Source organism: Petaurus breviceps, unplaced genomic scaffold (assembly GCF_028583685.1).
Source record: "Petaurus breviceps papuanus isolate PSGF00001 unplaced genomic scaffold, PetGlider_PUasm1.0 90804, whole genome shotgun sequence".
NCBI classification, from domain to species: domain Eukaryota; kingdom Metazoa; phylum Chordata; class Mammalia; order Diprotodontia; family Petauridae; genus Petaurus; species Petaurus breviceps.
In genome coordinates this window covers 8,174,738-8,196,714 of record NW_027187348.1, presented here as the reverse complement: position 1 = coordinate 8,196,714, position 21,977 = coordinate 8,174,738, and the positions used below count along the sequence as shown (strand labels likewise).

Genomic DNA, 21,977 nt, shown 5'->3' with positions numbered 1-21,977 from the left:
ATAAATTGAACAGGAATATTTGAAAAACTAGTTTCATTATTTTAAAAATATTTTCCTCAATCTTTTTTGCATGGCTCAATTATAGTGAGTTCAAGGGGTTCATAACTTGTAACAGGGTCTTTCCCAGACTCCAGAAACACTCTTGTTCTTTACTTTGTCCCACTTCTTTCATAGTTCCCCAATCTGGCCAGACTGGTTGGATTACACATATACAGCAGATATATGATGTTAGGGCAATGGGTAGGCATAGTGACTAGAGGGCTAGCCTTGGAGTTAGGAAGGCCTGATTTCAAATCAGCTACACAAAGCAAGAAAATATAATGTTCTCTTCTTGTACATGTAGTAGTATTCTCTGCTATACTCATTCACAGAAACTGAAGGAAGGTAATAACTATAGGAAAAAAAAGTTCATTGATGGATTCAGATTGCCTTGCAGCATTCTTCTCTATGTCCACCCACAACTGATGAGTTTTACTGCTTTGCCCTTAGATGATTGCTAGTCTTGATTGGCCCTGAAACTTCTGTTACAATCACAGGAAAATGCACCAAACATTTCATTCCTGGTGTAGGTGGAGCAGTTGCAGTATCACAGCTCCAACCTCACTATATACTATTGGATTATCTGCCCCTTTGTTTCAGCAGTTCTGTTTACTAGCAATTTGGATGAGAAAAAAGCCAAAAGATAAAGCTCCTTCAACCTGTACTTGCTAAGAGCTATTAAAAAGATGCATAAAATAAAACTTGCTTAAATAAGCAGTATAGAAGTGATTATCAATCAGGAATTTAAATGATCCTCTGAACTAATTCTTTTCTGGGATTAATTTTTATCAACTATAAAATGATATAGTTGAATGCTGAACTTCATCAGCAAAAGGAAATCTAAGAAGGCATGTTGAATAAATGACTAACAGACCCAGAAAATAAATGAGTGTTTGAATGAATTTGAATCATGTTCTATAGGAAAGAAATTAATACTAACATGCTAAGAGATTAATACTAAAATTTTCTTTGAAAAGAGAAGAACCATATTTAACCTTGGCTAATACATGAACATACAGTCTTAAGTGTCTTGGATTTAATTCTGAATGCTCCTGAATCCAGCTTCTGGCAAGGCTGTCTTCCAAAAGATATATGGGAAAATCAGAGTAGGAACTTAGATACCCTACCTTTTTATACTAATTTACTTAATGAAAATTGCTTTTTAAAATTAAGTTCATCCATTTTCTAACTAGAATATGGTTAGATTATTCCTGAATAGGTAGTATTGTATTCATAATCACGGATATTCCCAGAATTATGTATGCTTTTTTGTTGTTCATTTGTTTCAGTTTCATATGACTTCATGATCCCATTTGGGGTTTTCCTATCAAAGTGGTTTGCCATTTTCTCCTCCATTTCATTTTACAGATGAGGAACCTGAGGCCGACAGGGATAAGTGACTTACTCAGGGTCACACACTTAATAAGTGTCTGAGGCCAGAATATGAGTCTTCCTGACTCTAGGCCTGGTGCTCTATCCACTGCACCACACAGCCCAAACACATGCAGGATGGTGATCCTTTCTGAATGGTAGTAACTTTTACTAGGCCTTCTATGGACTTATTTATTTAGAAACTGAAAAGAACTTGGGTTAAAAGTTGCTCTCCTATATAGCCATTAAATGCTAAGTGTATTTAAAAATGTAACAGGAAATTTTCAAGACTCCTCCCAAAAAAAGATGACTAAGGTAGAGAAAAGTAAGTAGCTACAGTGAATCCTGGAGCTAGATTAAAAGAACCAGTAGTTAGAACTGAAGATAGGAACTGAGTCAGATTTAAAAGCAGGGGTCAGAAGCTAGCAGCTAGAGGAGTAGCATAATAAATATTACATAACTTGTATTCAACTTGACCTTTAAAGATAATTTCTAATCTTCCAGTAACTCGACCTGGTCTTCATTTAGCTATGTCCATTTAAGCTAAGAAACTATTTTAAGAACTAAAAAATGGTACAGGAAAATCTCTCAAGTAGATTTTAGGTGACATTCAGAAAACAGTAATGGTTAGGTGAAAAAATGTTGATTGAAGACAGAAAATTTCATGTGTTCAGTTTGGCATACCACATTTCTAGAAAAACATCACTGGATCCTGATTGGGGAAAAAAGTTTATAATGCCTTAATTCTTCCTTTCTTTTTGATAGGTATATGATAATTCATTAAGACAGGATTTGCTCCCCCCAAAAAATCGGCTTTGAAGAAATAGGAGTAGGGAGTGAGGGTTGAGGAACTTATCTGGGTCTTGTGACCAACAAAAAGTGCGTACCTTTGGCAGGGTAGTACTAACTGTAAAAACAACCCCCCAAATCTATAACTGTTCCCTTTCCTAACCCCACCTCCCTAATTAATACTACATAAACACGAAAGTACATGGGTTTTTTCTTAAATGTGTCTTTATAATAGTTAAAAGTAGATTATTATACACGAAAGAATTTAAATTTATCTAAACCCAAAGTAATGTAAACTACTCACAGAATCTAAAAACTGGTATGGCCCTTGTAGGGCAAAAGTCAACTATTAATCTATAATACAGGCAGCTCCCAATTATCCATGGTAATGGATAGAACTGAAGTTAGTGTAACAGAAAGCAATGAACTGAAAGTTGGGGTTTCAATTCCTATTTTGCCTCTAATTTGTACATGACCTCTGAACCTGTCTCCTCATTTAAAATGAATGAGTTAGATGAGTTTGATCTTAAAACTCTACTAAAGCTTTAAAGTTCTATGATGTCTATTATCAACAATTTAATAACACTCATTTATATTGGAATCTGGGATACATCACATAATTTTACCTTTGCCCAAGCATATTTACTTACCAAATTTTGTTAGGTAAGACTGATTTACATCTCAGCATGACAAAAGAGATGACAGAGAAGCATCCCTAAACAATGGTAGGTAGAAGAGACATTAACCTCACACTGGATTGCTAACCTTGAGTAGAATCCAAATGGTATAATCAACTCAGATAAATCATAAAAATGTTAATTAAAAAATTTTAAAAGATCTCACAGATCACTTATTCAGTAACTATATTTTGCAGATAAGGAAAAGGAAGCCCAGAGGCTAGGAAATTTGCCTAAATACATATAACTAAATAGTAAAGCCATCCCCTCACTCCTTTCTACCATTCTTAACCCAATTTAACAATCCCTGATAGCTGTTTCAATAACCAAACTGTGGGACTATGACACTAATCTATTTTAAAAGAATAATGAATCTTACAAAAATTTAAAAATAATTTTTATTTAGTATTTCTGTACAAGGTATGTAAATTTCCTAAGCAGCTTATTTTAGTGCACTATTTATTCATAGTTGGAGCTAAAAGCTTTGTCTTGAATTCGTAAGACCATTCGCCTAGCATAAAAATCCCGATACTCCTCTGGCAGATCATCAAGTGTTTTTAAGGCTCTGTCCAAAATCTGCATAGCTCTTGAGGCTGCCGTTGGGTCTTTGTTTCCATAGGTGTCCGTCTTATCATAGCACTCAGAAGAAAGGTGCTTCCAAAAAACATTCACTCCTACTCCAAACTCTTCTGAAATCACATTATGGAACCATAAAGCTGGAGAAAGTTAAAAAAAAAAAAGATTAAGTTAAAAATAAACTTGCAGTTAAAAAAAAAACCAAAATGTCAGTGAAATATCACAAATTGAATGTAGCCAATGTAAGAAATAATTCCCGTATCAAGCTTCCTTCGTTAGCACACTCACAGCCTTTAATAGAATCACGTTAACTTTTGTGGAATGCCAACCAATTTAAAGTGTCAATGGCACAGTCCTTACTTTCCAAACCTTTGGCAAAAGCAAATTTTCCTTTTAACTTGAAAGGCATAATAAAGTTATATTTGTTTTGTAGTTCTGCAATTTGGGCCTGTGGTTTGTGCTACTTGTTTACATTTCTCCAGTCTTACAACCACATCAAAGCTCCTACTTTTGGTAGACAGGACATTTCCATTATTTGAGGAGTATCTCTGACCTTGGATTAAGTGTAGCAATCTACTTTTGTTCTCAAAGATTTCTTGTTTCAGCTGTAATTTGGTTTTCGTAACTTGGTTAAATTTGCATTTAATGTATCCTCAGTTTTATACTTCTGTTGCAATTATAATTGTCCTACTGCTTTTAGATCATTTAAAATAAAAACCAATGGTAAAGCAAATTTTTTGTGGGGTGGAGAGGATGAATGAAATTTCATTACAGCTTATGACTAAAGCATTTTTAGCAGCTTGCTCCTCTACCAAATGGATATGAGGTTAGCTGCTGGAATTTCAATTGAGCCTCAAAGACTCTCAGCATTACAGTGCTATAAAAATGCTAGCAATATCCTAACAATTACAATTATAAAAATAATTATAATATATATTAATATGAAACTGAATATAGAAGAAAAACTTGGGAACGGTGTAACCCTCAAGAGATCTTTTAAAAAGCACAATAATGATTTTGTTAATGTTACTTTTAAACACTATTTTGTTAAACCATAATATGTAAATAGCATAAAATGCATAACATGCAAAAATTAAACTGGGTCAAAGTTCAAAATAAAGGGAAATAATTTTTTTTCTTTTTAAATTGAGTTGTGAATACTGAGGAAATTATGTAATAAAAGTGTTGCCAACTGAAAGCTAATGTACTAGCTTGTTCTAAGGAACCGGAAGCCTTTAACTAAACCATCACAGATGTTCAAATTTTTGGTAATACTGTATTTGTGTGTGGGGAGGGGGACCACTTGAGAGTGCAAATAGTCACCAAAAATGTTTTTCATGTAATATTAATTCAACTGTATAAAAAGAGACATAAAACTAAGTTCTGGTCTCAACTATGAATATGTAATTTTTTTTTTAGTTAAAAAACTTTAGGATTATAGATGAAATTAATTAGATTATATTCCTCACTAACACACACACACACACACACATATATAAAATATCCATAATTAGATTATACTGCATCATAGGGATGGTTTGGATTTTTAAATTAAAGCTTGTTTATTGTACAAAGAAACGAGGACTACTCAGTCCACAAAAATAATGCATATCAAAGGTACCAGAAATGTTATGATTAGAAAAGACCAACATTATGAATATAAGAAGTATTCATGTTCTTTAACTAATTTCTTCTACAAGTAAAATTTGTAAAAATTGTTGGTAAGTTATATTCACAGACTAAGCAGAAAATTTGTAGACTATGTTATTTTAAATAATCAAAGCATTTCCCTCCAAAAAAGTTTTACCAAGCTGCTAGATAGTTGTATATATTCTTTTATTATATGATGAAGTAATTTTAGTTATATATATATATGTATATATATATATGTATATATATATATATATATATATAAATTAAGCTAGTCTCTCAAAAATGAGATCATAATTTTGGAAGGCTCTGTCTTACTGCCAAATTATGTAGGAAATATAGCAGAAGATATAATTTTGTACTGTAAATGCATACCAAGAGTGATGGACAAGGTATAGTATTTATAAATAGCATGTTGGTGAATTTTAGAAATCTTACCAGGAATGAACAATACATCTCCTGCTTCAAGAACACATTCAAACCTCCTAGCTTTGAAAAATAGTGGATATTTATTCAGATCTGGGTTATCCAGATTCAGCACCTCTGATTTAGTACCTGAAAAGTTATGAAAAAGATAATACAGATTTAACAAAGTTGCAGTTTTTTATTTTAAGGCAATCACCAGTACAAGTTTGAAACTGTGTTCTCTACTATATGGTGCAATTATTATGTTCATGTTGGGAGAGCAATTACTATTCTGCTGAAACCTAAAACAATTTTCAATGACCTACCCTCCCATTATATCCACTGAAGCTGATGTAACATAATTAAAGTATGAATCCAATAATCTAGTTCTTCATATAGTCTGTCATTATACATACACTCTTATACAAAGGAGAATACAATGAATCATAATTAGAAAGAAGCTCCAAGATTTTTTCTATTGAAATGCAGATTCAGATCTCTAAAGAAATATAACTGAATAAACTAGACAGCAAAAATGTTGGCTGAAAGTATAATAGAATACATACCTGATAAATACAAATACTGGGCATCTCGAGGACTGAATAACACAACACGTTTTTTTCCTGTCACTTGGATTAAGAAATTATCCATAACCTAAAAGTCAATAATACTATCAATAATTTCTTACAATGCAAAAATGTAAAATAAAAATCTGGGACTAACAGGATTTCATTAATCAAATAAAGAACTCATTCCAAGTGCTAGTTTTTGGCCCAAAGTTCTCTTTTATTCATGCTTCAAAATACCTAAAATTCTTATGTTGATGTCCCAATCTAACAAAAACAGGACAGGTGAATTTGTATTCAGGACACAATGGTTCCTATAACCATCTGTAGTATTTTTGCATAGTGTTCTGGTGAAAAGAAGCAATGGCCTAGAAGTCAGGGGACTAGAGAATCATTAGGTTGGGAACAACAGAGATGTAGATTGTACTCTGTGGTCACCTATGGGTGATCTAAAACATAATATTAAGTCAATTTCTCTGTGGACTCAGATTTTCTATATATAAAATGTGGGGTAATAAAATAAAATGGCGGTGACAAATTCAAAGAATGTATAATAGAAAGCAAGTTATTTTTTAGTAAGCACTGCTGAATTTTAGTATACATAGGCAATCTACCTTTACTTTCTTTAAATTAAAATAGGCTAACTAGGGTTTCTAAATTCCTTCTACAAGAACTCATTCTGGAAAATTCATCAATGCAAATTACTAATGCAACTAATTTGCAGTTTCCTGTTGATCTAAGTTACCACTTTTTTGGTATGAATTATTAAAAGTGCTAACATGCAGAGTGATGGATTTGCCTGCTAAAGGATTTTTTTTAAACCAAAAAGAGAAACCCACGATACAAATAATGTATATCACCTCTACCTAACCATTTCTCTTTCAGGTAAGTTCATCCACAAGTTATGCATTTTGAAGTACTCTGGCAATATAATTTAAATTTCCCACATTTTTACTTCAAATTTAAATAAAGTTACACATTACCTTTTAGATTCAGATAAAGATGTAGTCTGGCTATAAAAATTTAAAACAAATTCACAAGTATAATGCAATTTTTGGAAACACTTTTACAAATCAGAAACTGCATCATTTTCTTACTACTGCAGCTAAGGACAAAGCCATTTGGGCAACCATTCCCTTGAGACATAAAGAAAAACCTATGACTGCTTGAAAGGTAACTGATTCTTGTTCTTATAAAATCTTTAAAATATAACAGTCTAGATTTTAGTCTTTCCTGTCATTGAAGAGTACTGAAATCCACCTAAGAAATCTATAAGCTGAATTTAAAACAAAGTGATGTTAGGCAGGAAATTCTATTACTTTATATTGTGTAAATTTTAAGTTTGACTTTAACACTTACTGCAAAACTACTGCATGATAAACTGCCTCTCTCCCTGTCTCCACTCAGCATCACCAAATTGAAAAACAAAAATCCACCATCAGATTCCTCTATTTTCTGATTATTTTTAGACATCTTCAGATGAAAAACATCTAATAAAGTGAATGAATTACTACACACATTAGTATTCAATGTACCATGCTAGATTGGCATTAGTTTTAGATTTCATATTTAAGTTGCACACATACATCATAGTGAGTCCAAAGCTGTAATCCTGGTGAACTAATACGAAAGACACTAGAAAAGAACTGTTCCTTTTCAAAGAATTCTGGAATCTTGATATCGCCTTCTAATAAAGGAAACTGTTTCCTGATATCTGCAACATCCTGAATTGAGAGAGATTTTGGAAAAGAAAAAAAATTAATGCCTGGTAGACTAAAATACCATATGATGTGATTATGATTTCTCAGATGACTTCATACTTAGGAGAGAAAACTTAAATATTTTAATTTCTCTAGTGTTACTTTTATTAACTAGATAAATTCTATTAAAAACTTTATAGTTTCTTAATAAGCAAGCATTACTTAAGTTCTTTAACTGTAAACAGATGTTTAATCTTATAAACTCTATATTCTACCCCCTTACTTTCCAAAAACTGTTTAGCAAACTGGACTACTACTCTATCTAGAGAGCTGCTCTTCATCAAAGCACTTCATTGAATATTTTCAAGATCACTAATTTTACTTCTTATCACCAAACACAGGGATCTTTTTGTTTTTCATGTTCTCATCCTCACTACCTCCACTCCTATGTTATCTTCTTCTTGTCCTTTAAATATGTGTATTCCCAAAGGTTCTGCCCTAGGCACTCTTCTCCCCTTTACAATGTTTCCTTTGGTTATCTCCTCCATTCCCAAGGCTTCATGTATAATGAAGTATTATGCGGATGACTCCCAAATCTGTATCACTACTCCCAACATCTCCCTGGAGTTTCAGTAGGATATATTTAAAACTGCTGGCTGGATAACTCCATTGGGATGTCCTCAGTATGTTTAAAATAGTGCTTATCACATCTCTCCTAAATCTGTTCCTTTCCCTGACTTTTCTATGTAGACCATAGGTGGGTAACCTGTAGCCTCAAGGCCACATGTAGCCCTCTAGGTCCTCAAGAGCAGCCCTTTGACTGAATCCAAACTTCACAGAACAAATCTTCTAAATAAAAGGATTTGTTTGGTAAAACTTGAACTCAGTCTAAAGACCATGCCCAAAGGACCTAGAAGATCACATGTGGCCTAGAGGCCTCAGGTTCCCCACTCCTGACAGACTATTGGTACCAACAGTCTTTCAGGTTTATATCTTATCAGTTATCTTTGCTCTTTCCCCCTCCCTTATCACATATATCTAATCAGTTTACAAATTCTTTGATTCTACCTCTCTATCCTTCCATATCCAGTCCTTCCTCTCTAACTACAACCACATTAAGTTAGACTCTAATGGTATCTCACCCAACCTCCTAACTGGTCCTTCATGCATTAACCTATCTCTTCTTCAATCCATTCTACACAGAGCTATTTTAATAATCTTCCTAGCAAGCCACTATTATCATGTCATTCCTCAACTCAAAAAGCTTCAGTGGATCCCCAGAATAAGGTACAAATTTATAACTCTGGCATTCAAAGCCCTCCCTCATATTACTTCATGTATTTTACATTACAGACATACAGTTTTATCTGTCTCAGTTCTCATCCTGCCCTCTCCAGTCTTCTTTTGCTTGCACCAGTCAGCATCACTGCCTCTCAATCTGTTAAATATCTCCTTTTCTTCAAAGCTCACCTAAAATGTCATCTCTACTTTGGCTTGTCTTTTCCTCATCATTAAATCACAAGCTCCTTGAGAATGATGCTGGCATAGCATCTGTTTATCACTTAGGCCTCATCACATATGAGGCATTTAATACTTGTTGAACTGAATCATCGAAATCACCTCTGTTGGACTGACTTTAGAAATACAGCCCTGAGCCGTTTTTCTGGGAATCCAATCACTAGGTGGCGATGCTGAGGTAGTAAGAGGAACAGGAAAAGGTTGAAACTTAATCACTGGCTGAAGGTAATGAATAAATTATGGAAAGGATGAAAAAAAGAAGGTAATTTCTCAAAAACTACAAATTATGTGAGGAGTTATTAAGGGAGAGAATGCTTATAAGATGTACACAAAAATACTGTATCTGATGAACTTTGCATCTCCTGGGTAAGTATATTGCATAACCTCTCTACAACCCTCTTCTAATTTTAACAATTTATAAAGAAATAAATCCTAAACTCTCCAGCTTAATAAAACTCTTATTCTGCCCTCAGTACCAATGGAAAACAGATAATTAACACTCTCCTTGAATGGTAGACAAAGTTTTATTCTTTCAGTTTGGGAGATATGCTAATCTCTTTTGATGAAACTCAAGAAAGGGAATTTTAGTCAATACAGCTAAAAAGGTTTAGCCAATGATGCCATTTCTTAATTTTTCAGACAACTGGAGATATAAATATCACAGCCAACTTAAAATCCTTGGTAAACCAAAACTCACTGTAGCCAGTGGCCACTGAAACCTCTATTAACTGTAGAGACTGTAAGTTAAATGATGACAGGGACCGTGTTTTAATAATCTTTATATCTACCCCTTTCCTTCAATTTTATATTTCCCCCCTTTTCTACCCACAAATGAAATAATTTCCCAGTTCCTATATGCTAAAAAAAAACTACTTCAATATTCTTTTTTTTTCCAAGAAGTTTACCTCTCAGAATAAGTAAAAGTGGAAAATGGATTCTCTAGCCACTCTAAATACCCAAAAACAGACTTGCAAACACAGAAATATAAATCAATAACAAAAACTTTAACCCATATATGTCTTACTGCCTAAGACCAAGTTCACAAAGAGTAAGATGATGGTTTAATTTCTTTTTTTTGTTTGTTTCTTTTTCTTTTTTTAGGCTTTTGGAAGGGAGAAGACAGGGCAATTGGGGTTAAGTGACTTGCCCAAGGTTACATGGCTAATGTTAAGTATCTGAGGCAGGATTTGAACTCAGGTACTCAGGTCCTCCTGACTCCAGGGCACTGCACCACCTAGCTGCCCCTGGCTTCATTTCTTTATGTCTTTATCTGAACGGAACCCACTTTGTGGGTACTTGGCAAATATTAGATGACTCAACACAATAGCTCTCCCACATAGAAGAAAACTGTATAGTTCAGCTTGTCTTCCCTCACTAAACACTTTTCCTGTTGTTAAACTAAACAAATTTCCTATTGTTATAACTTCTGTTTTTATTTTTTTTAGCTTTTTATTGGATGGACAATTGGGGTTAAGTGACTTGCCCAAGGTCACATGGCTAGTAAGTGTTAAGTGTCTGAGGCCGGATTTGAACTCAGGTCCTCCTGATTCCTGGGCTGGTGCTCTATTGACTGAACCACCTAGCCGCCCCGTTTTTATTTTTTAAAGAATGTACAATTACCTCTTCATAATAAGTGTAATTTTAAAACAAAACATATCCACAGCATCTTGAGTTTCCTAATTCTATTGTCATATAGATCCAAAGATAAGTCACATTTTCCCCTCAGGTCTGGTTTGTCTAAAACTTAAATGTGGTTTATATTAGCTGTTATTTTTCAGTCCATGCCTGTGCATTTTTATCTCATTTTGGGGAGTCTGGCATATATTTGTGGAGATATGATAGAATCAGAATGGTACTTCTCAATGTGGTGATATGGATAGTAAAGAATGCCAGAATGAACCAAGAGTTCCAGGGGCCTTAGCATTGCTACAGACTAAATGTATGACAATACATGTTATGTTATATATGTGTATATGTCATATGTATGTATATATTAACATACAAATTTAGATTTTAGAGCTGGTACAAATCTGTATTACTAGAGGGAGATTTCTTACTGGGAGTTTCCTATACCTATGAAATCATAGGCCTGGGCCAAAAACAGAAACCTACATTCCATCACCCCTAAAGAGCTTGAATACTTCAGTATTTGTGCTAATGGGAATATTAAATTGCAAACTTAAAATTGCCCCTTTTGAGCATTTCTGGATATATGATCTGTTAAATCTATTGGATACCTGGACCACTATTATATCAAGAGTAATATTTTCCTATTCAAAAATAAATGAGGCTCTTCAAGGAAGACAGAATGGAGGTGGTGTAGTGCAGCCAATAATCCCTTAGAAGCCATTTGCTAGTGATCAAAAGAGGTAATTTGCCCATAATACAAGTCAAAGACTACTATAATGAACTATTTGAGGTGTGTCCAAATAACACAATTTGAAGCAGCAAAATTTAACTGTAGTTAGTTTATGCTAGATTTAAATTTTACTTCTTCAGTTGAAGAATTATGCTAAATTGATTACTCTTTTTAAGAATTAGTTGTAGGAGGGATTTCTAGGAACTCAAAAGTTTAGAACTAGGTGAATCATTTCATTTAGAAGGAGCCAACACAACAAGCAGTAAAGACATGGAGAATAAAATCTGCAGGAGGCCTGCATGGATCTTAGCTACATGGCTTATTTGGCAGAGGCAGAAGAGGAGATTTTTAACACCAAGGGTCTGATTGCTCAAAAAGATATGAAGAGTAGAATCTGCTTCAGATAAAAGATAGAGCAAGGCAAAAGAATGACTTCCAAAATTGGTGTTACAGCATGAAAGGTGAAGTAGCTGAGGCCCGACTCAATAGAACTTTGGAGTTCAGAGAGGGGAGAGGCCTTTATTGCTGAGCGACTAGGGCAGGGAGAGAGTACTTTCCAAAGTTTTAGCCAGAAGTGAGGGGAAGGTATTCCTGATTGTGGTCAAACACGGGAGCAAAAGATCTGGGTCATATGCCCCAGACTTCCAGGTTACCTAACTGAAGGCTGAAGAAGCAGATTCTAGAAATGACAACCAACAGTCTCTGCTGAATCTTCCTTCAGCAATGGAGTCAAAACTAAATTAATGTCGAGGTTAAAAAGACTGATATTGAGGACCACAACTATACTATTTGAATCTTTGTAACTTGTGAAACTTTACTGTACACATCTAATATTTTGACTCCCTTCCTCTGCCACCACATACTTCCATATGATCCTGCATACTAAGTTCCCTCCATGTACTGTTATGGACAGGCAGAAAAGGAGAGGTTCGACAGAGGAGTGTCTGTGCTCAGGACCCTGAAGTTTGCAGACTCTGCCTCCCAGCCATCGCTAGGCACTCTTGTACTCGCTGTTCTCCTCCCTTTCCTGTTGCTCACAGCTGCAAGTACTTCTCCCTGCTTCACTTCAGTCATTTTCAGTTGTGTCCAACTCTTCATGACCTTATTTGGGCTTTTCTTAGTAAGTATATCAGTGGTTGGACATTTCCTTCTCCAGCTCATTTTACAGATGACGAAACCATGGCAAACATGGTGAAGTGACTTGCCCAGGGTCACACAGCTAGTAAGTGTCTGAGGCCAGATTTGAACTCAGGAAGATGAGTCTTCTTGACTCCAGGCCTGGCACACTATCTACTGTGCCACCGAGCTCCCCCTCCCTGCTTCCCTACTTTTTATTTTGTATATATCTTTAATATGCAGTCCAATATAATACACCTCAAGGGCACAGTCTGTGTTTAGAATTTTTTATAAACAAAATAACATGAGACAAGGAAGAAAAAAGTTTATCAGACTGTACAAAAATTTTAACATTTAAACCAAGGCTTGTCCACATTTGTAAAGCCTCTTTGTAATGCTTGGATCAAATCTTCAGTGATTCAGTGTTGCCTAGCCCTCCCCACCTCCCCAACCCCATGATCTCCCCTTAGCCCTCTGCAAGCCATGTCTCACATCTCCTCCTCCAAACACTACCTTCTAGATAAAATGGTCTACTTCCTATCTGCTGAATGTACTATGTACTCTCTCACTTGGGTGCCTTGGTTTAGCTTGTTCCCTTCACTGGTATCCTGTTCAAATGCAAACTCTTCCACTAAGTCTTCCCAGGTTAGTCACAATCTCCTCTAAGACCTTTTAAGAACAAAGATTTTCAACTTGACGCACTTACCATGTAATATTGTGTAATATATTTGTGTTGTTCCCTTCTGGACTAAAAGATTCATGAGGGAAAGGAATGAATCAATCTAAACTTTCTATCTCCCCCTGTCCCTGGCACAATACAATATTTTTTAAATGAATAATGCTGAATTGCTGAATGAATTGCTATTTTGGTACTAAAATTCTCACCTTTCTAGGATCTTCACCAAGTGATCTCAAGTAGTACTTCTCCTCCTTAAACAGACACCCCCAAAAAAGAAAAGACACTAATATTAATATTTAAATACACTTAAAATAGAAAATAAAGAAGTTATTTTATTAGGTTCTCTTTAAAGCAATCTAGTCAGATAGCTTAGTTCAGTAATTTTACTGTCTTACCCGTTCTACTAATGCTCTCTGGTGGCTATGTGAAGAAATAGAAAAATCAAATCATGCTAATGAATGAGTGCAGGTAACACTAAGTAAAAGAAACTAATCAAAGGAATCAAAGTAGGATAAAACTCACTTTATTTCATTTAGAAATGTAGAACACAAGTCGTTAACCACTTTAGAAGTATCACAAAAAATTCCATTTCTATTACATAGTATTGTATCAAAGTATTATTAACACATTTAAAATGTTAATGACACATCAGAAATAACAAAAAAAATTGTTTGCATTTTTCTCTCTTTTCATATCCCATGCCAGTCCCTGGCACATAGTAAGTGCTTAATAAATATTGACTGATTATAGTTAAAATAATTTTTAAAAAGCTGATACTTAACATTTTATTAAGAATTTTAGAATACCATCCACCACATAAATCGCTTCTCAAAATGCAAAAGTCTGGATGTAGTCAAAGGGCTGCACTTGACCTGGAGGGCCACATGTGGCCTTTTGAGGCCCAAGGTTCTCCACCCTTGGACTAGAACCAATAAAGACTCAGTAAGCAAAACTCAGTAAGCTGAATAAGTAGACTACTATTTAACTACATTAAGCAATGTTTTAAAATCAGTCCTCTCAGTATATAAATACCACTGTATGATAATGAAACTAATTTGAAAGCAATTACCTCTGAAATAAAGAATTCCGTGTGCTTGTTTTCTGCAGCCCTGTGTATAAACCTGTTAAAAGGCAAAGTTCTGAAATACAAAAAGAATACTTGAAATTAGTCAGAGAACTAATGATGATCTAGGAGTTATAATGATAGGATTTTAAATATTAATGTCTTCTGTTTTACACCGTAGTTTAAGATACAAAGAAACAATAAAAAAGGAAAACCGTAACTGTAGGTAAACAATTCAGTATGGAGAATCTTGAACTTAAATCAGGGAACAAATATGGCTCATGTTTGCCTAGAGTTTGAAACTAAGAATCAACTAATTCTTCTGTTTCACCTTTCCTTCTCTTCCTCCAACTTATCTACTTAAGGAACAGCTCTCCACTACTAAAAATGTGTATGTTTTCAGGTCATGGCTCCTATTTCCTTTTCTGCAATGAAACAAGCCCAGTGGTGACTGCATGACAAATGATACTAGCTTGTTTGTGGAAAACTGCTGTTTAATGAAGATGAAGATCTGCTTTTGATGGGGGAGGGGGAGGGGTTTATGGGCGATGCCATGGTTGCTTTGAATGAATATGGGGTGATCTCCATATAAGGCCATGGGGGTGATCACCATATAAGGCCATAAATGTAAAACTGCGATGTGATTGGCTCGGATTCGCTATATATTTTCTTGTGTGAGAGGGCGCTCTCTCTCTCTCTCCGCCATGTAACTGTTGAAGAATAAACCACCCCGCTTCACTCCTCCGCCTTCTGTCTGGTGTTTTTCCCCGTGAGGGGCCGGTGACGACCGAAGACCCGGGATGGGTAAGTGAGAGGGCCGTGGGGCTAGTCGTCTAGATCTGTTGTGAAGGCAGACGCCCGCAACAGATTCTGGCGCCCAACGTGGGGCTGACCCTTCGGGACGACTAGCTGGCGGACGGACGGCCTGCTGGACGCAGCTGGTCTGCTCCAGTCGCCAGACAGCCTCGAGGCCACTGTAGCCTCGGGAAGAGGATAGGATGGGAACAGGGCATAGTATCCCTGTATTTAGGCCGGAGGAGGAGGAGAAGGGGGTGATAGCGGAGCAACTTTATAAGCTCTGCGCCCAAAGGGGGGCAAAAATCCCCATTAAGACCTGTAGGGAGTTTATAGATAAGATCTGGGACATATGCCCTTGGGTCAGGCATGTCGGCATACAGGCCGATAGATGGAGAGTTGTGGGACAGCAGATGGCAGCTTTTGAGAATGGCTGCCCTGGTTCGCTAACACCCACTGATTTTTCGGTTTTTAAGATAGTGGACGCGGCATTGAATCCTTCCCCGATTGCCGCTTCCCGGTCCTTGGCCACACAGGTGGGCTCCTCATTAGCCAGGTCAGATTTTGAGTTAGAAAAAGGAAAGAATAAGGAATTGAAGGACCCAGGGGGCTTTGGTCAATATCCGTGGGAGGACTTAAGAGCTGTGGTAATGAATCAGGCGGCGGATAGTTCCGCTAGCAGTTCAGAGGGGGAGGATGAGGGTGGAGGGAGTGGGCGCCAGGAGGGCGCCCGGGGATCGAGGGAGAGAGGAGGGACCCGGAAAGGCACTCCCTCACGTAGGGAGAGGAGGGAGAGACGGGAGAACAAAGGGGAAACGGATGCAGGGGGCGTGCTCCCCGCTTCCGCGCCCTTTACCTCTGCCTTGCCACCAAGCACCTCCTGTTTGCCAGGCAATTACTGTCCTGCCCGGTCTTTCGCTGCTAGTTCCGCATATGTCGCCCCTCCCTGCCCTCCGCCCCCGCCTCCTCATTATGAGAAAGGGCGAGAGGCGAATATTTGTGAGGGAGAGGGGTTAATAAGGCGGAGCCTCCGTGTGGCGGCGGAGGCGGGCGCGGAGGTGGACTTCGCCTCTTGGGATGTCTATCCCATTTTGACTGATCCCCTTACGGGTCAGCGTACTCATTCTCCCATCCCATATAAGACACTGAAAGAGTTCAAAGAGGCGGTGACTAAGTATGGCCCTTCTTCACCCTATGTTAGGAGGCTACTTATGAACCTAGTGACCGCTCACCCCTGGACCCCGGGGGATTTTGACGAGCTAGCTATGTCCTGTCTAGACCCTGCTATGCATCTTGCCTTCCAGGCACAAGTGAAGAGGGAGGCCAGGCATTTGGCCCGACTTAGACCCGGCAGGGCCCCTCAAGACACTGAGCACTTAATTTGTGGCACTGGCCATTTTTCCAACCCGGCCGTGCAGGCAGCCTATGGGCAGTTAGAATTAGATGATGTCAAGGCCGCACACATAGCGGCCTGGGAGAAGGTTTCTGCCAAGGGTATGACAGGGGGCCCTAAATTAGTTGGCCTGAAACAAAGACCTGATCAGACCCCCCTTTCTTTTGTTAACCAAGTTCAGGAGACGGTCCATAGGACCCTAGGCAGCGGCCCTGGGATGGACATACTCATTAAGCAGTTGGTTAAGGAAGGCTTGCGCTCCAGGGAGGCAGCTGCGGTGGCATCCCTGCCATCGGAGGCCCCCTTGGAGGACGTCATAGATAAGTTAATGGACCTGCCCCCGGAAAATCCTATTGCACAGTTGGTTTGCACTGCCCAGGATAGGGACCGCCAGCTTGTACAGGCGCTGGAAAAATTGACAGTCTCGAATACAGAGAGGGAACAGAGCCTCTTGGCGGCTATACAACAACTCAGCTCGTCAGCCCAGAAAGGTCCCGGCAAGCAGGCTTGTTTTCAATGTGGTCAATACGGCCATTATAAGACCCAGTGCAAAGCCACCTCCAGGGGAACACCTCCTAAGTGTTTTAACTGTGGACGCCTTGGCCACATAGCGCGGTTTTGTCGCGCCAAGAATAAACAGGGCAGCGAACAAGCCCCTTTGGAGACCGGGGTCTCCCCCGGATCTCAACCGCAGGGAAACGGCGGGTGGAGGGGCCCAGCCGCAGGGCCCCTCCCCCATCCTCGTTAAGCGGCAATTATCCTCAGTTTGTAAGAGTCAGGACCTCTCCTGGAAAACAACCCTACATCTTTACACTTCCCCCTGGAGAGGCGATAACAGTCCCTGCCCAGTTGCCTTTCCACCCAGCTGTAGTGACCGGCCTAGAAGGCTCTCCTGACTTTGAGGTCCCCACCCAAGTAGCAGAGGATATGGAGGCAATGTTGACCCTGTTTAATCCACACTGCACCCCCGTCTCCATACGGGCTGATCAGATCATTGCTAAGGCGTTTCCCTTCGGCCCCTCATCCCAGCATCCTTGCCAATTGAATTGGGCTCGTTCCATCACTTTGAACCGTCCCACTTTGATTATTCATGTTGAGACTTATCCGATCTTAGGGATCATTGATACGGGGGCTGATTGTTCAGTCATTAATTTGGATCAGTGGAGGAAAGAATGGCCCTTGATGGTTGCATTCACACCGGTCCAGGGAGTGGGGGGGGAACAAGAAAGCTCAGAGATCGGCTCGTGCCCTCTCGTGGTCGGTGGATGATAATGCAGGCAGGTTCACTCCTTTGTGTCTCCCTGAGCTGCCTTATGCTTTGTGGGGGCGGGATGTCCTTGCGCAAATGCAACTCTCCTTAGTAACCCCGGACTGCTTACCGGGAAATGGATAGGGACCACTCTCGATTTGAGCTTCGCCCCGAAATTGACCTGGACAAATAACCGCCCGGTCTGGGTTGAGCAGTGGCCCCTTAAAGCCGAGAAGCTCACTGCTTTACAAAAAATTGTTGGCTCCCTTTTGCAGGATGATAGGATTGAACCCTCCTTTAGCCCATATAATTCCCCAGTTTTTGTCATTAAGAAGAAATCAGGAAAATGGAGGATGCTCGTAGACCTCAGAGCTATAAATGCCTGTTTGCTCCCGATGGGCTCATTACAGCCTGGCTTACCTATGCCCGTAGCTATCCCCCAAAATTGGCATATCGCAGTCATTGATATCCAGGACTGCTTTTACAGCATTCCCCTGCACCCTGGGGACAGGGAGAAGTTTGCCTTTTCTGTACCCTCTATAAATTTCCAGGCTCCCTCTAAGAGGTTTCAGTTTAAGGTTCTGCCCCAAGGAATGGCTAATAGCCCTACCCTCTGCCAGTTCTATGTCGCCCAGATTTTGGAGCCAATTAGGGATCAATACAAAGAGTTCATAATTATCCATTACATGGATGATATTCTTGTTGCTGGCCCCACAGCTGGAGAGGTACAGGAATGCCTTTCCTTCATGATGCAGGCATTGGCTCAACAGAATTTTGTTATAGCTCCCGAGAAGGTACAGAGGCACCCCCCCTATGAGTATTTGGGACACAGGATTACCGCTAATACTGTTCAAAGGACCTTGCCTCCTATCAAATTGAGGGCTTATAAGACCTTGAATGACTTCCAGAGGCTGGTTGGCGCCTTCCAATGGATTAGAGCCACAGCCCCCTTGCCTGCCAGTGTGATGCAACCTTTGTATGAGCTGCTCCGAGGAGACTCTTCGCTGAGTTCCCCGAGGAGTTGGACCCCAGAGGCGGTTCAGGCAGTCGAGGAGGTTCTGAAGAGGGCCCAGACCACCTTGACTCGTTACATTCCCGGCTCTCCAGTTTATTTCCAAGTACTGAGTGACAGCGGCCCACAGTGGGGCTGCCTGTTCCAAAAGCAGGGATGTCTAGAGTGGTTATACCCAAAGGTGAGCAAGGCGTCCCTGGTGGATAAATGGGAGGCTTATTGCCTTTTTGCCCTTCAGGCTTTACATCGTTGTCGTTGCCTGTTTGGGTGCGACTTTGCCTTGAATTGCTCCATTTCCCCGGAGCTTGCCATGACTTTGGCCCAGGAGTCCCTGTCCTGGGCGACCCTTCTGACTTCGGTGAGGACTTGTAAGGTCTCTCGCCCTGCTTTGCTCCGTATGTTTGCCTCTTTGGAGCTGAGACCCCCTATACCGGTGGTGTCTGGCGTGCCCGTGCAGGGCCCTAATGTTTTTACTGATGCAACAAAGGACCACCGCGCAGTAGTTCATGATCCGAGTGTTCCCCACACCTGGCTTTTCAATACTCCATATACATCCACCCAAAAGAATGAGCTGTTTGCTGTGCAACAAGCCCTTCGGCTATATGCTGATGTTCCTTTTAATTTGATTACAGACAGCCAATATTGCGCCCTCATGCTGCCCCGCCTCCCTTCCGCGTATATTTCTCCACGCACTGCGGTCTTGAGGCTCCTTCAAGAGGTTCAGGAGCTTCTTCATCTTAGGCGCCACCCTCTTTATGTGCTGCATGTTCGGTCGCACATTACTGCTGTGGGTCCCATTTACTCTGGGAACGCACAAGCGGACCAGGCCCTCCACGCAGTTAGCCTTTCCCCACCCTCTCTCCCCCCGAAAGATTCCCCTGCACAGTTGGCACATGCTAAGTTCCATATCTCAGCTCGGTCTCTTAGGGCTCTTTATGGTGTGCCGAAGAGCGAGGCCAGACTTATTGTCCGGTCATGTATTGTATGTGCCCCCTTTCGCCCTCGCATTAAGGAGGACGCATTTAATCCCCGAGGTACTGCTCCCAATGAGCTTTGGCAAATGGATGTTACACATCTTGGCTCTAAGTTTATCCATGTTTGTGTTGATACCTTCTCATCTTTTGTCTTTGCTTCCCTGCAGCCTCGTGAGTCAACCAGAGCTGTTATTGCCCATCTCTATGAAATGATTTCTATCCTAGGAGTGCCATTAGCCTTAAAGACTGATAATGGCCCGGCATATACTTCCAAGGCCTTTGCCTTGTTCTGTACTGAATTTTCTATTCAACATGCTACAGGCCTCCCCTACAACCCTACCGGGCAAGCCCTTGTTGAACGGGCAAACCGTACACTTAAGACCGTCCTGTTTAAACAGAAGGGGGGAATATGCAGGTCGGTCACTCGTCAAGAGTTGGCCCAGGTTGTCTTTACCTTAAATTTCCTGCAAGTTAGAGATGACGGCACCACTGCCGCCATGAGGTTCTGGAGCACCTCCGGTGAGAACACCACCTCTTCTCCATTGACCCTCCCCGCACCTAACCGGGCACTGCCCGGTTCCAGGGTAATGTGGCAGGATAAGGAGGGCCAATGGCACGGCCCTGTAAAAGTGCTTGGAAGAAGGCCCGGCCACCTTTCCTTTTTTCCAAATAATGACCCAACAGCGGTACAGCAATGGGTGCCCCTTCACAAAGTTAGGGATCTTGATTAAGGCACCACCCCCGACAGGTTGGGGGGTGAGGAGAATTCTTGTTCTTCTTATCTTTCAGATTGTCGACTCACCCTCCTCATCCTGGGTCTCCTTGCTGAGAATGCCGTGACGGAATTACGCTGGGGACTGCTTTCCACCTTCCCGAGACCCATGCCTGTGACTTCTTCGGCACAAGTTTTTCCTCGTTTATTTACAGTTAACAACACCCTTAAGCTCCCTGTTCTGCACCTCAACAACGACACTAGGCCGGTGGAAAGTAACAGGACAATATCACTTAATGGGACGTTATGTTTTCAAATCACACCCACAGTCGATCCGGAACTGTCACCATGTGTCGGGCTGTTTCCTCAGGAGGCTGTGTGGTCCGACCGCCTCAACTTTACAAGCAAGAAGGCAATTGGTCTGCCGAATACGAACAACAGATAAGACAATTAAGACTGGCTATTGCATCGGTGAATTCCACCTCTGTCGATCCTGCCGTTCTCTCCGGACTGTCTAAGTGGCTGCATGATGTTACAACCTGGTTTTCACAGTGGGGAGGCTTAACCTCCTCCACCGTGGTGTTTGTTCTTGTAATTATTTTGCTTTTGTATTGTGTTTGCAAGCTACGGCACCGTCAGGATGGCTACATGCTTCTGACCCAACAGGCCCTTTTTACCCTCCAAGAGGGGGGAAATCCTCAGGTATGGTTCCAGGCCATGGAGGACGTGTGACACCTGGGGTAAGACGGGGGTGACTCCATGACGGGCAACTCCTCCCTCCTCGGCCGCCTAAGACAGGACCCAGGGTGTCGGTGTCCTAGGACGGGTAAGGTTCGAGTGAATCGGAGGTGACCTAAGCCAGAGGCCCCCGCACCGCACGTCAGAGTCCTTGGGACAGGACCCCTGAGTGGTAATGGGATTTTTCTGTGGTCTTTCGGGCAAGAAGCGTGGTCACCTGTGTCGCCTGTAGCGGGAAGCTTAGCAGCCTGCACTGCCAATTCTTTTGACATATAGGATTATTGTTTGCTTTAAAGAAAAAGGGGGAGTTGATGGGGGAGGGGTTTATGGGCGATGCCATGGTTGCTTTGAATGAATATGGGGTGATCTCCATATAAGGCCATGGGGGTGATCACCATATAAGGCCATAAATGTAAAACTGCGATGTGATTGGCTCGGATTCGCTATATATTTTCTTGTGTGAGAGGGCGCTCTCTCTCTCTCTCCGCCATGTAACTGTTGAAGAATAAACCACCCCGCTTCACTCCTCCGCCTTCTGTCTGGTGTTTTTCCCCGTGAGGGGCCGGTGACGACCGAAGACCCGGGATGGGTAAGTG

General features: G+C 40.4%; 1 protein-coding gene across 8 annotated transcripts in view; it reads right to left on the bottom strand.

The window, feature by feature from the left end:
• Positions 1 to 3,256: 3,256 nt before the first annotated feature.
• The window catches only part of TYW5 (tRNA-yW synthesizing protein 5), a 299,749-nt gene continuing 281,028 nt past the window's right edge, over positions 3,257 to 21,977 (bottom strand). For 3 of the 8 annotated variants that reach the window (XM_069070126.1, XM_069070128.1, XM_069070132.1), the window contains 6 exons: positions 14,516 to 14,584; positions 13,652 to 13,712; positions 7,660 to 7,797; positions 6,074 to 6,161; positions 5,541 to 5,657; positions 3,257 to 3,592 (listed from right to left, as the gene is read on the bottom strand). In XM_069070126.1, the coding sequence (XP_068926227.1) occupies positions 3,336 to 3,592; positions 5,541 to 5,657; positions 6,074 to 6,161; positions 7,660 to 7,797; positions 13,652 to 13,712; positions 14,516 to 14,584 (730 nt within the window). In that variant the 3' untranslated portion in view covers positions 3,257 to 3,335. Of the gene's footprint in view, positions 3,593 to 5,540; positions 5,658 to 6,073; positions 6,162 to 7,659; positions 7,798 to 13,651; positions 13,714 to 13,840; positions 13,866 to 14,514; positions 14,585 to 21,977 lie in introns of all 8 variants that reach the window. The other 5 variants (XM_069070129.1, XM_069070134.1, XM_069070130.1 and 2 more) reach the window with 3 other exon arrangements.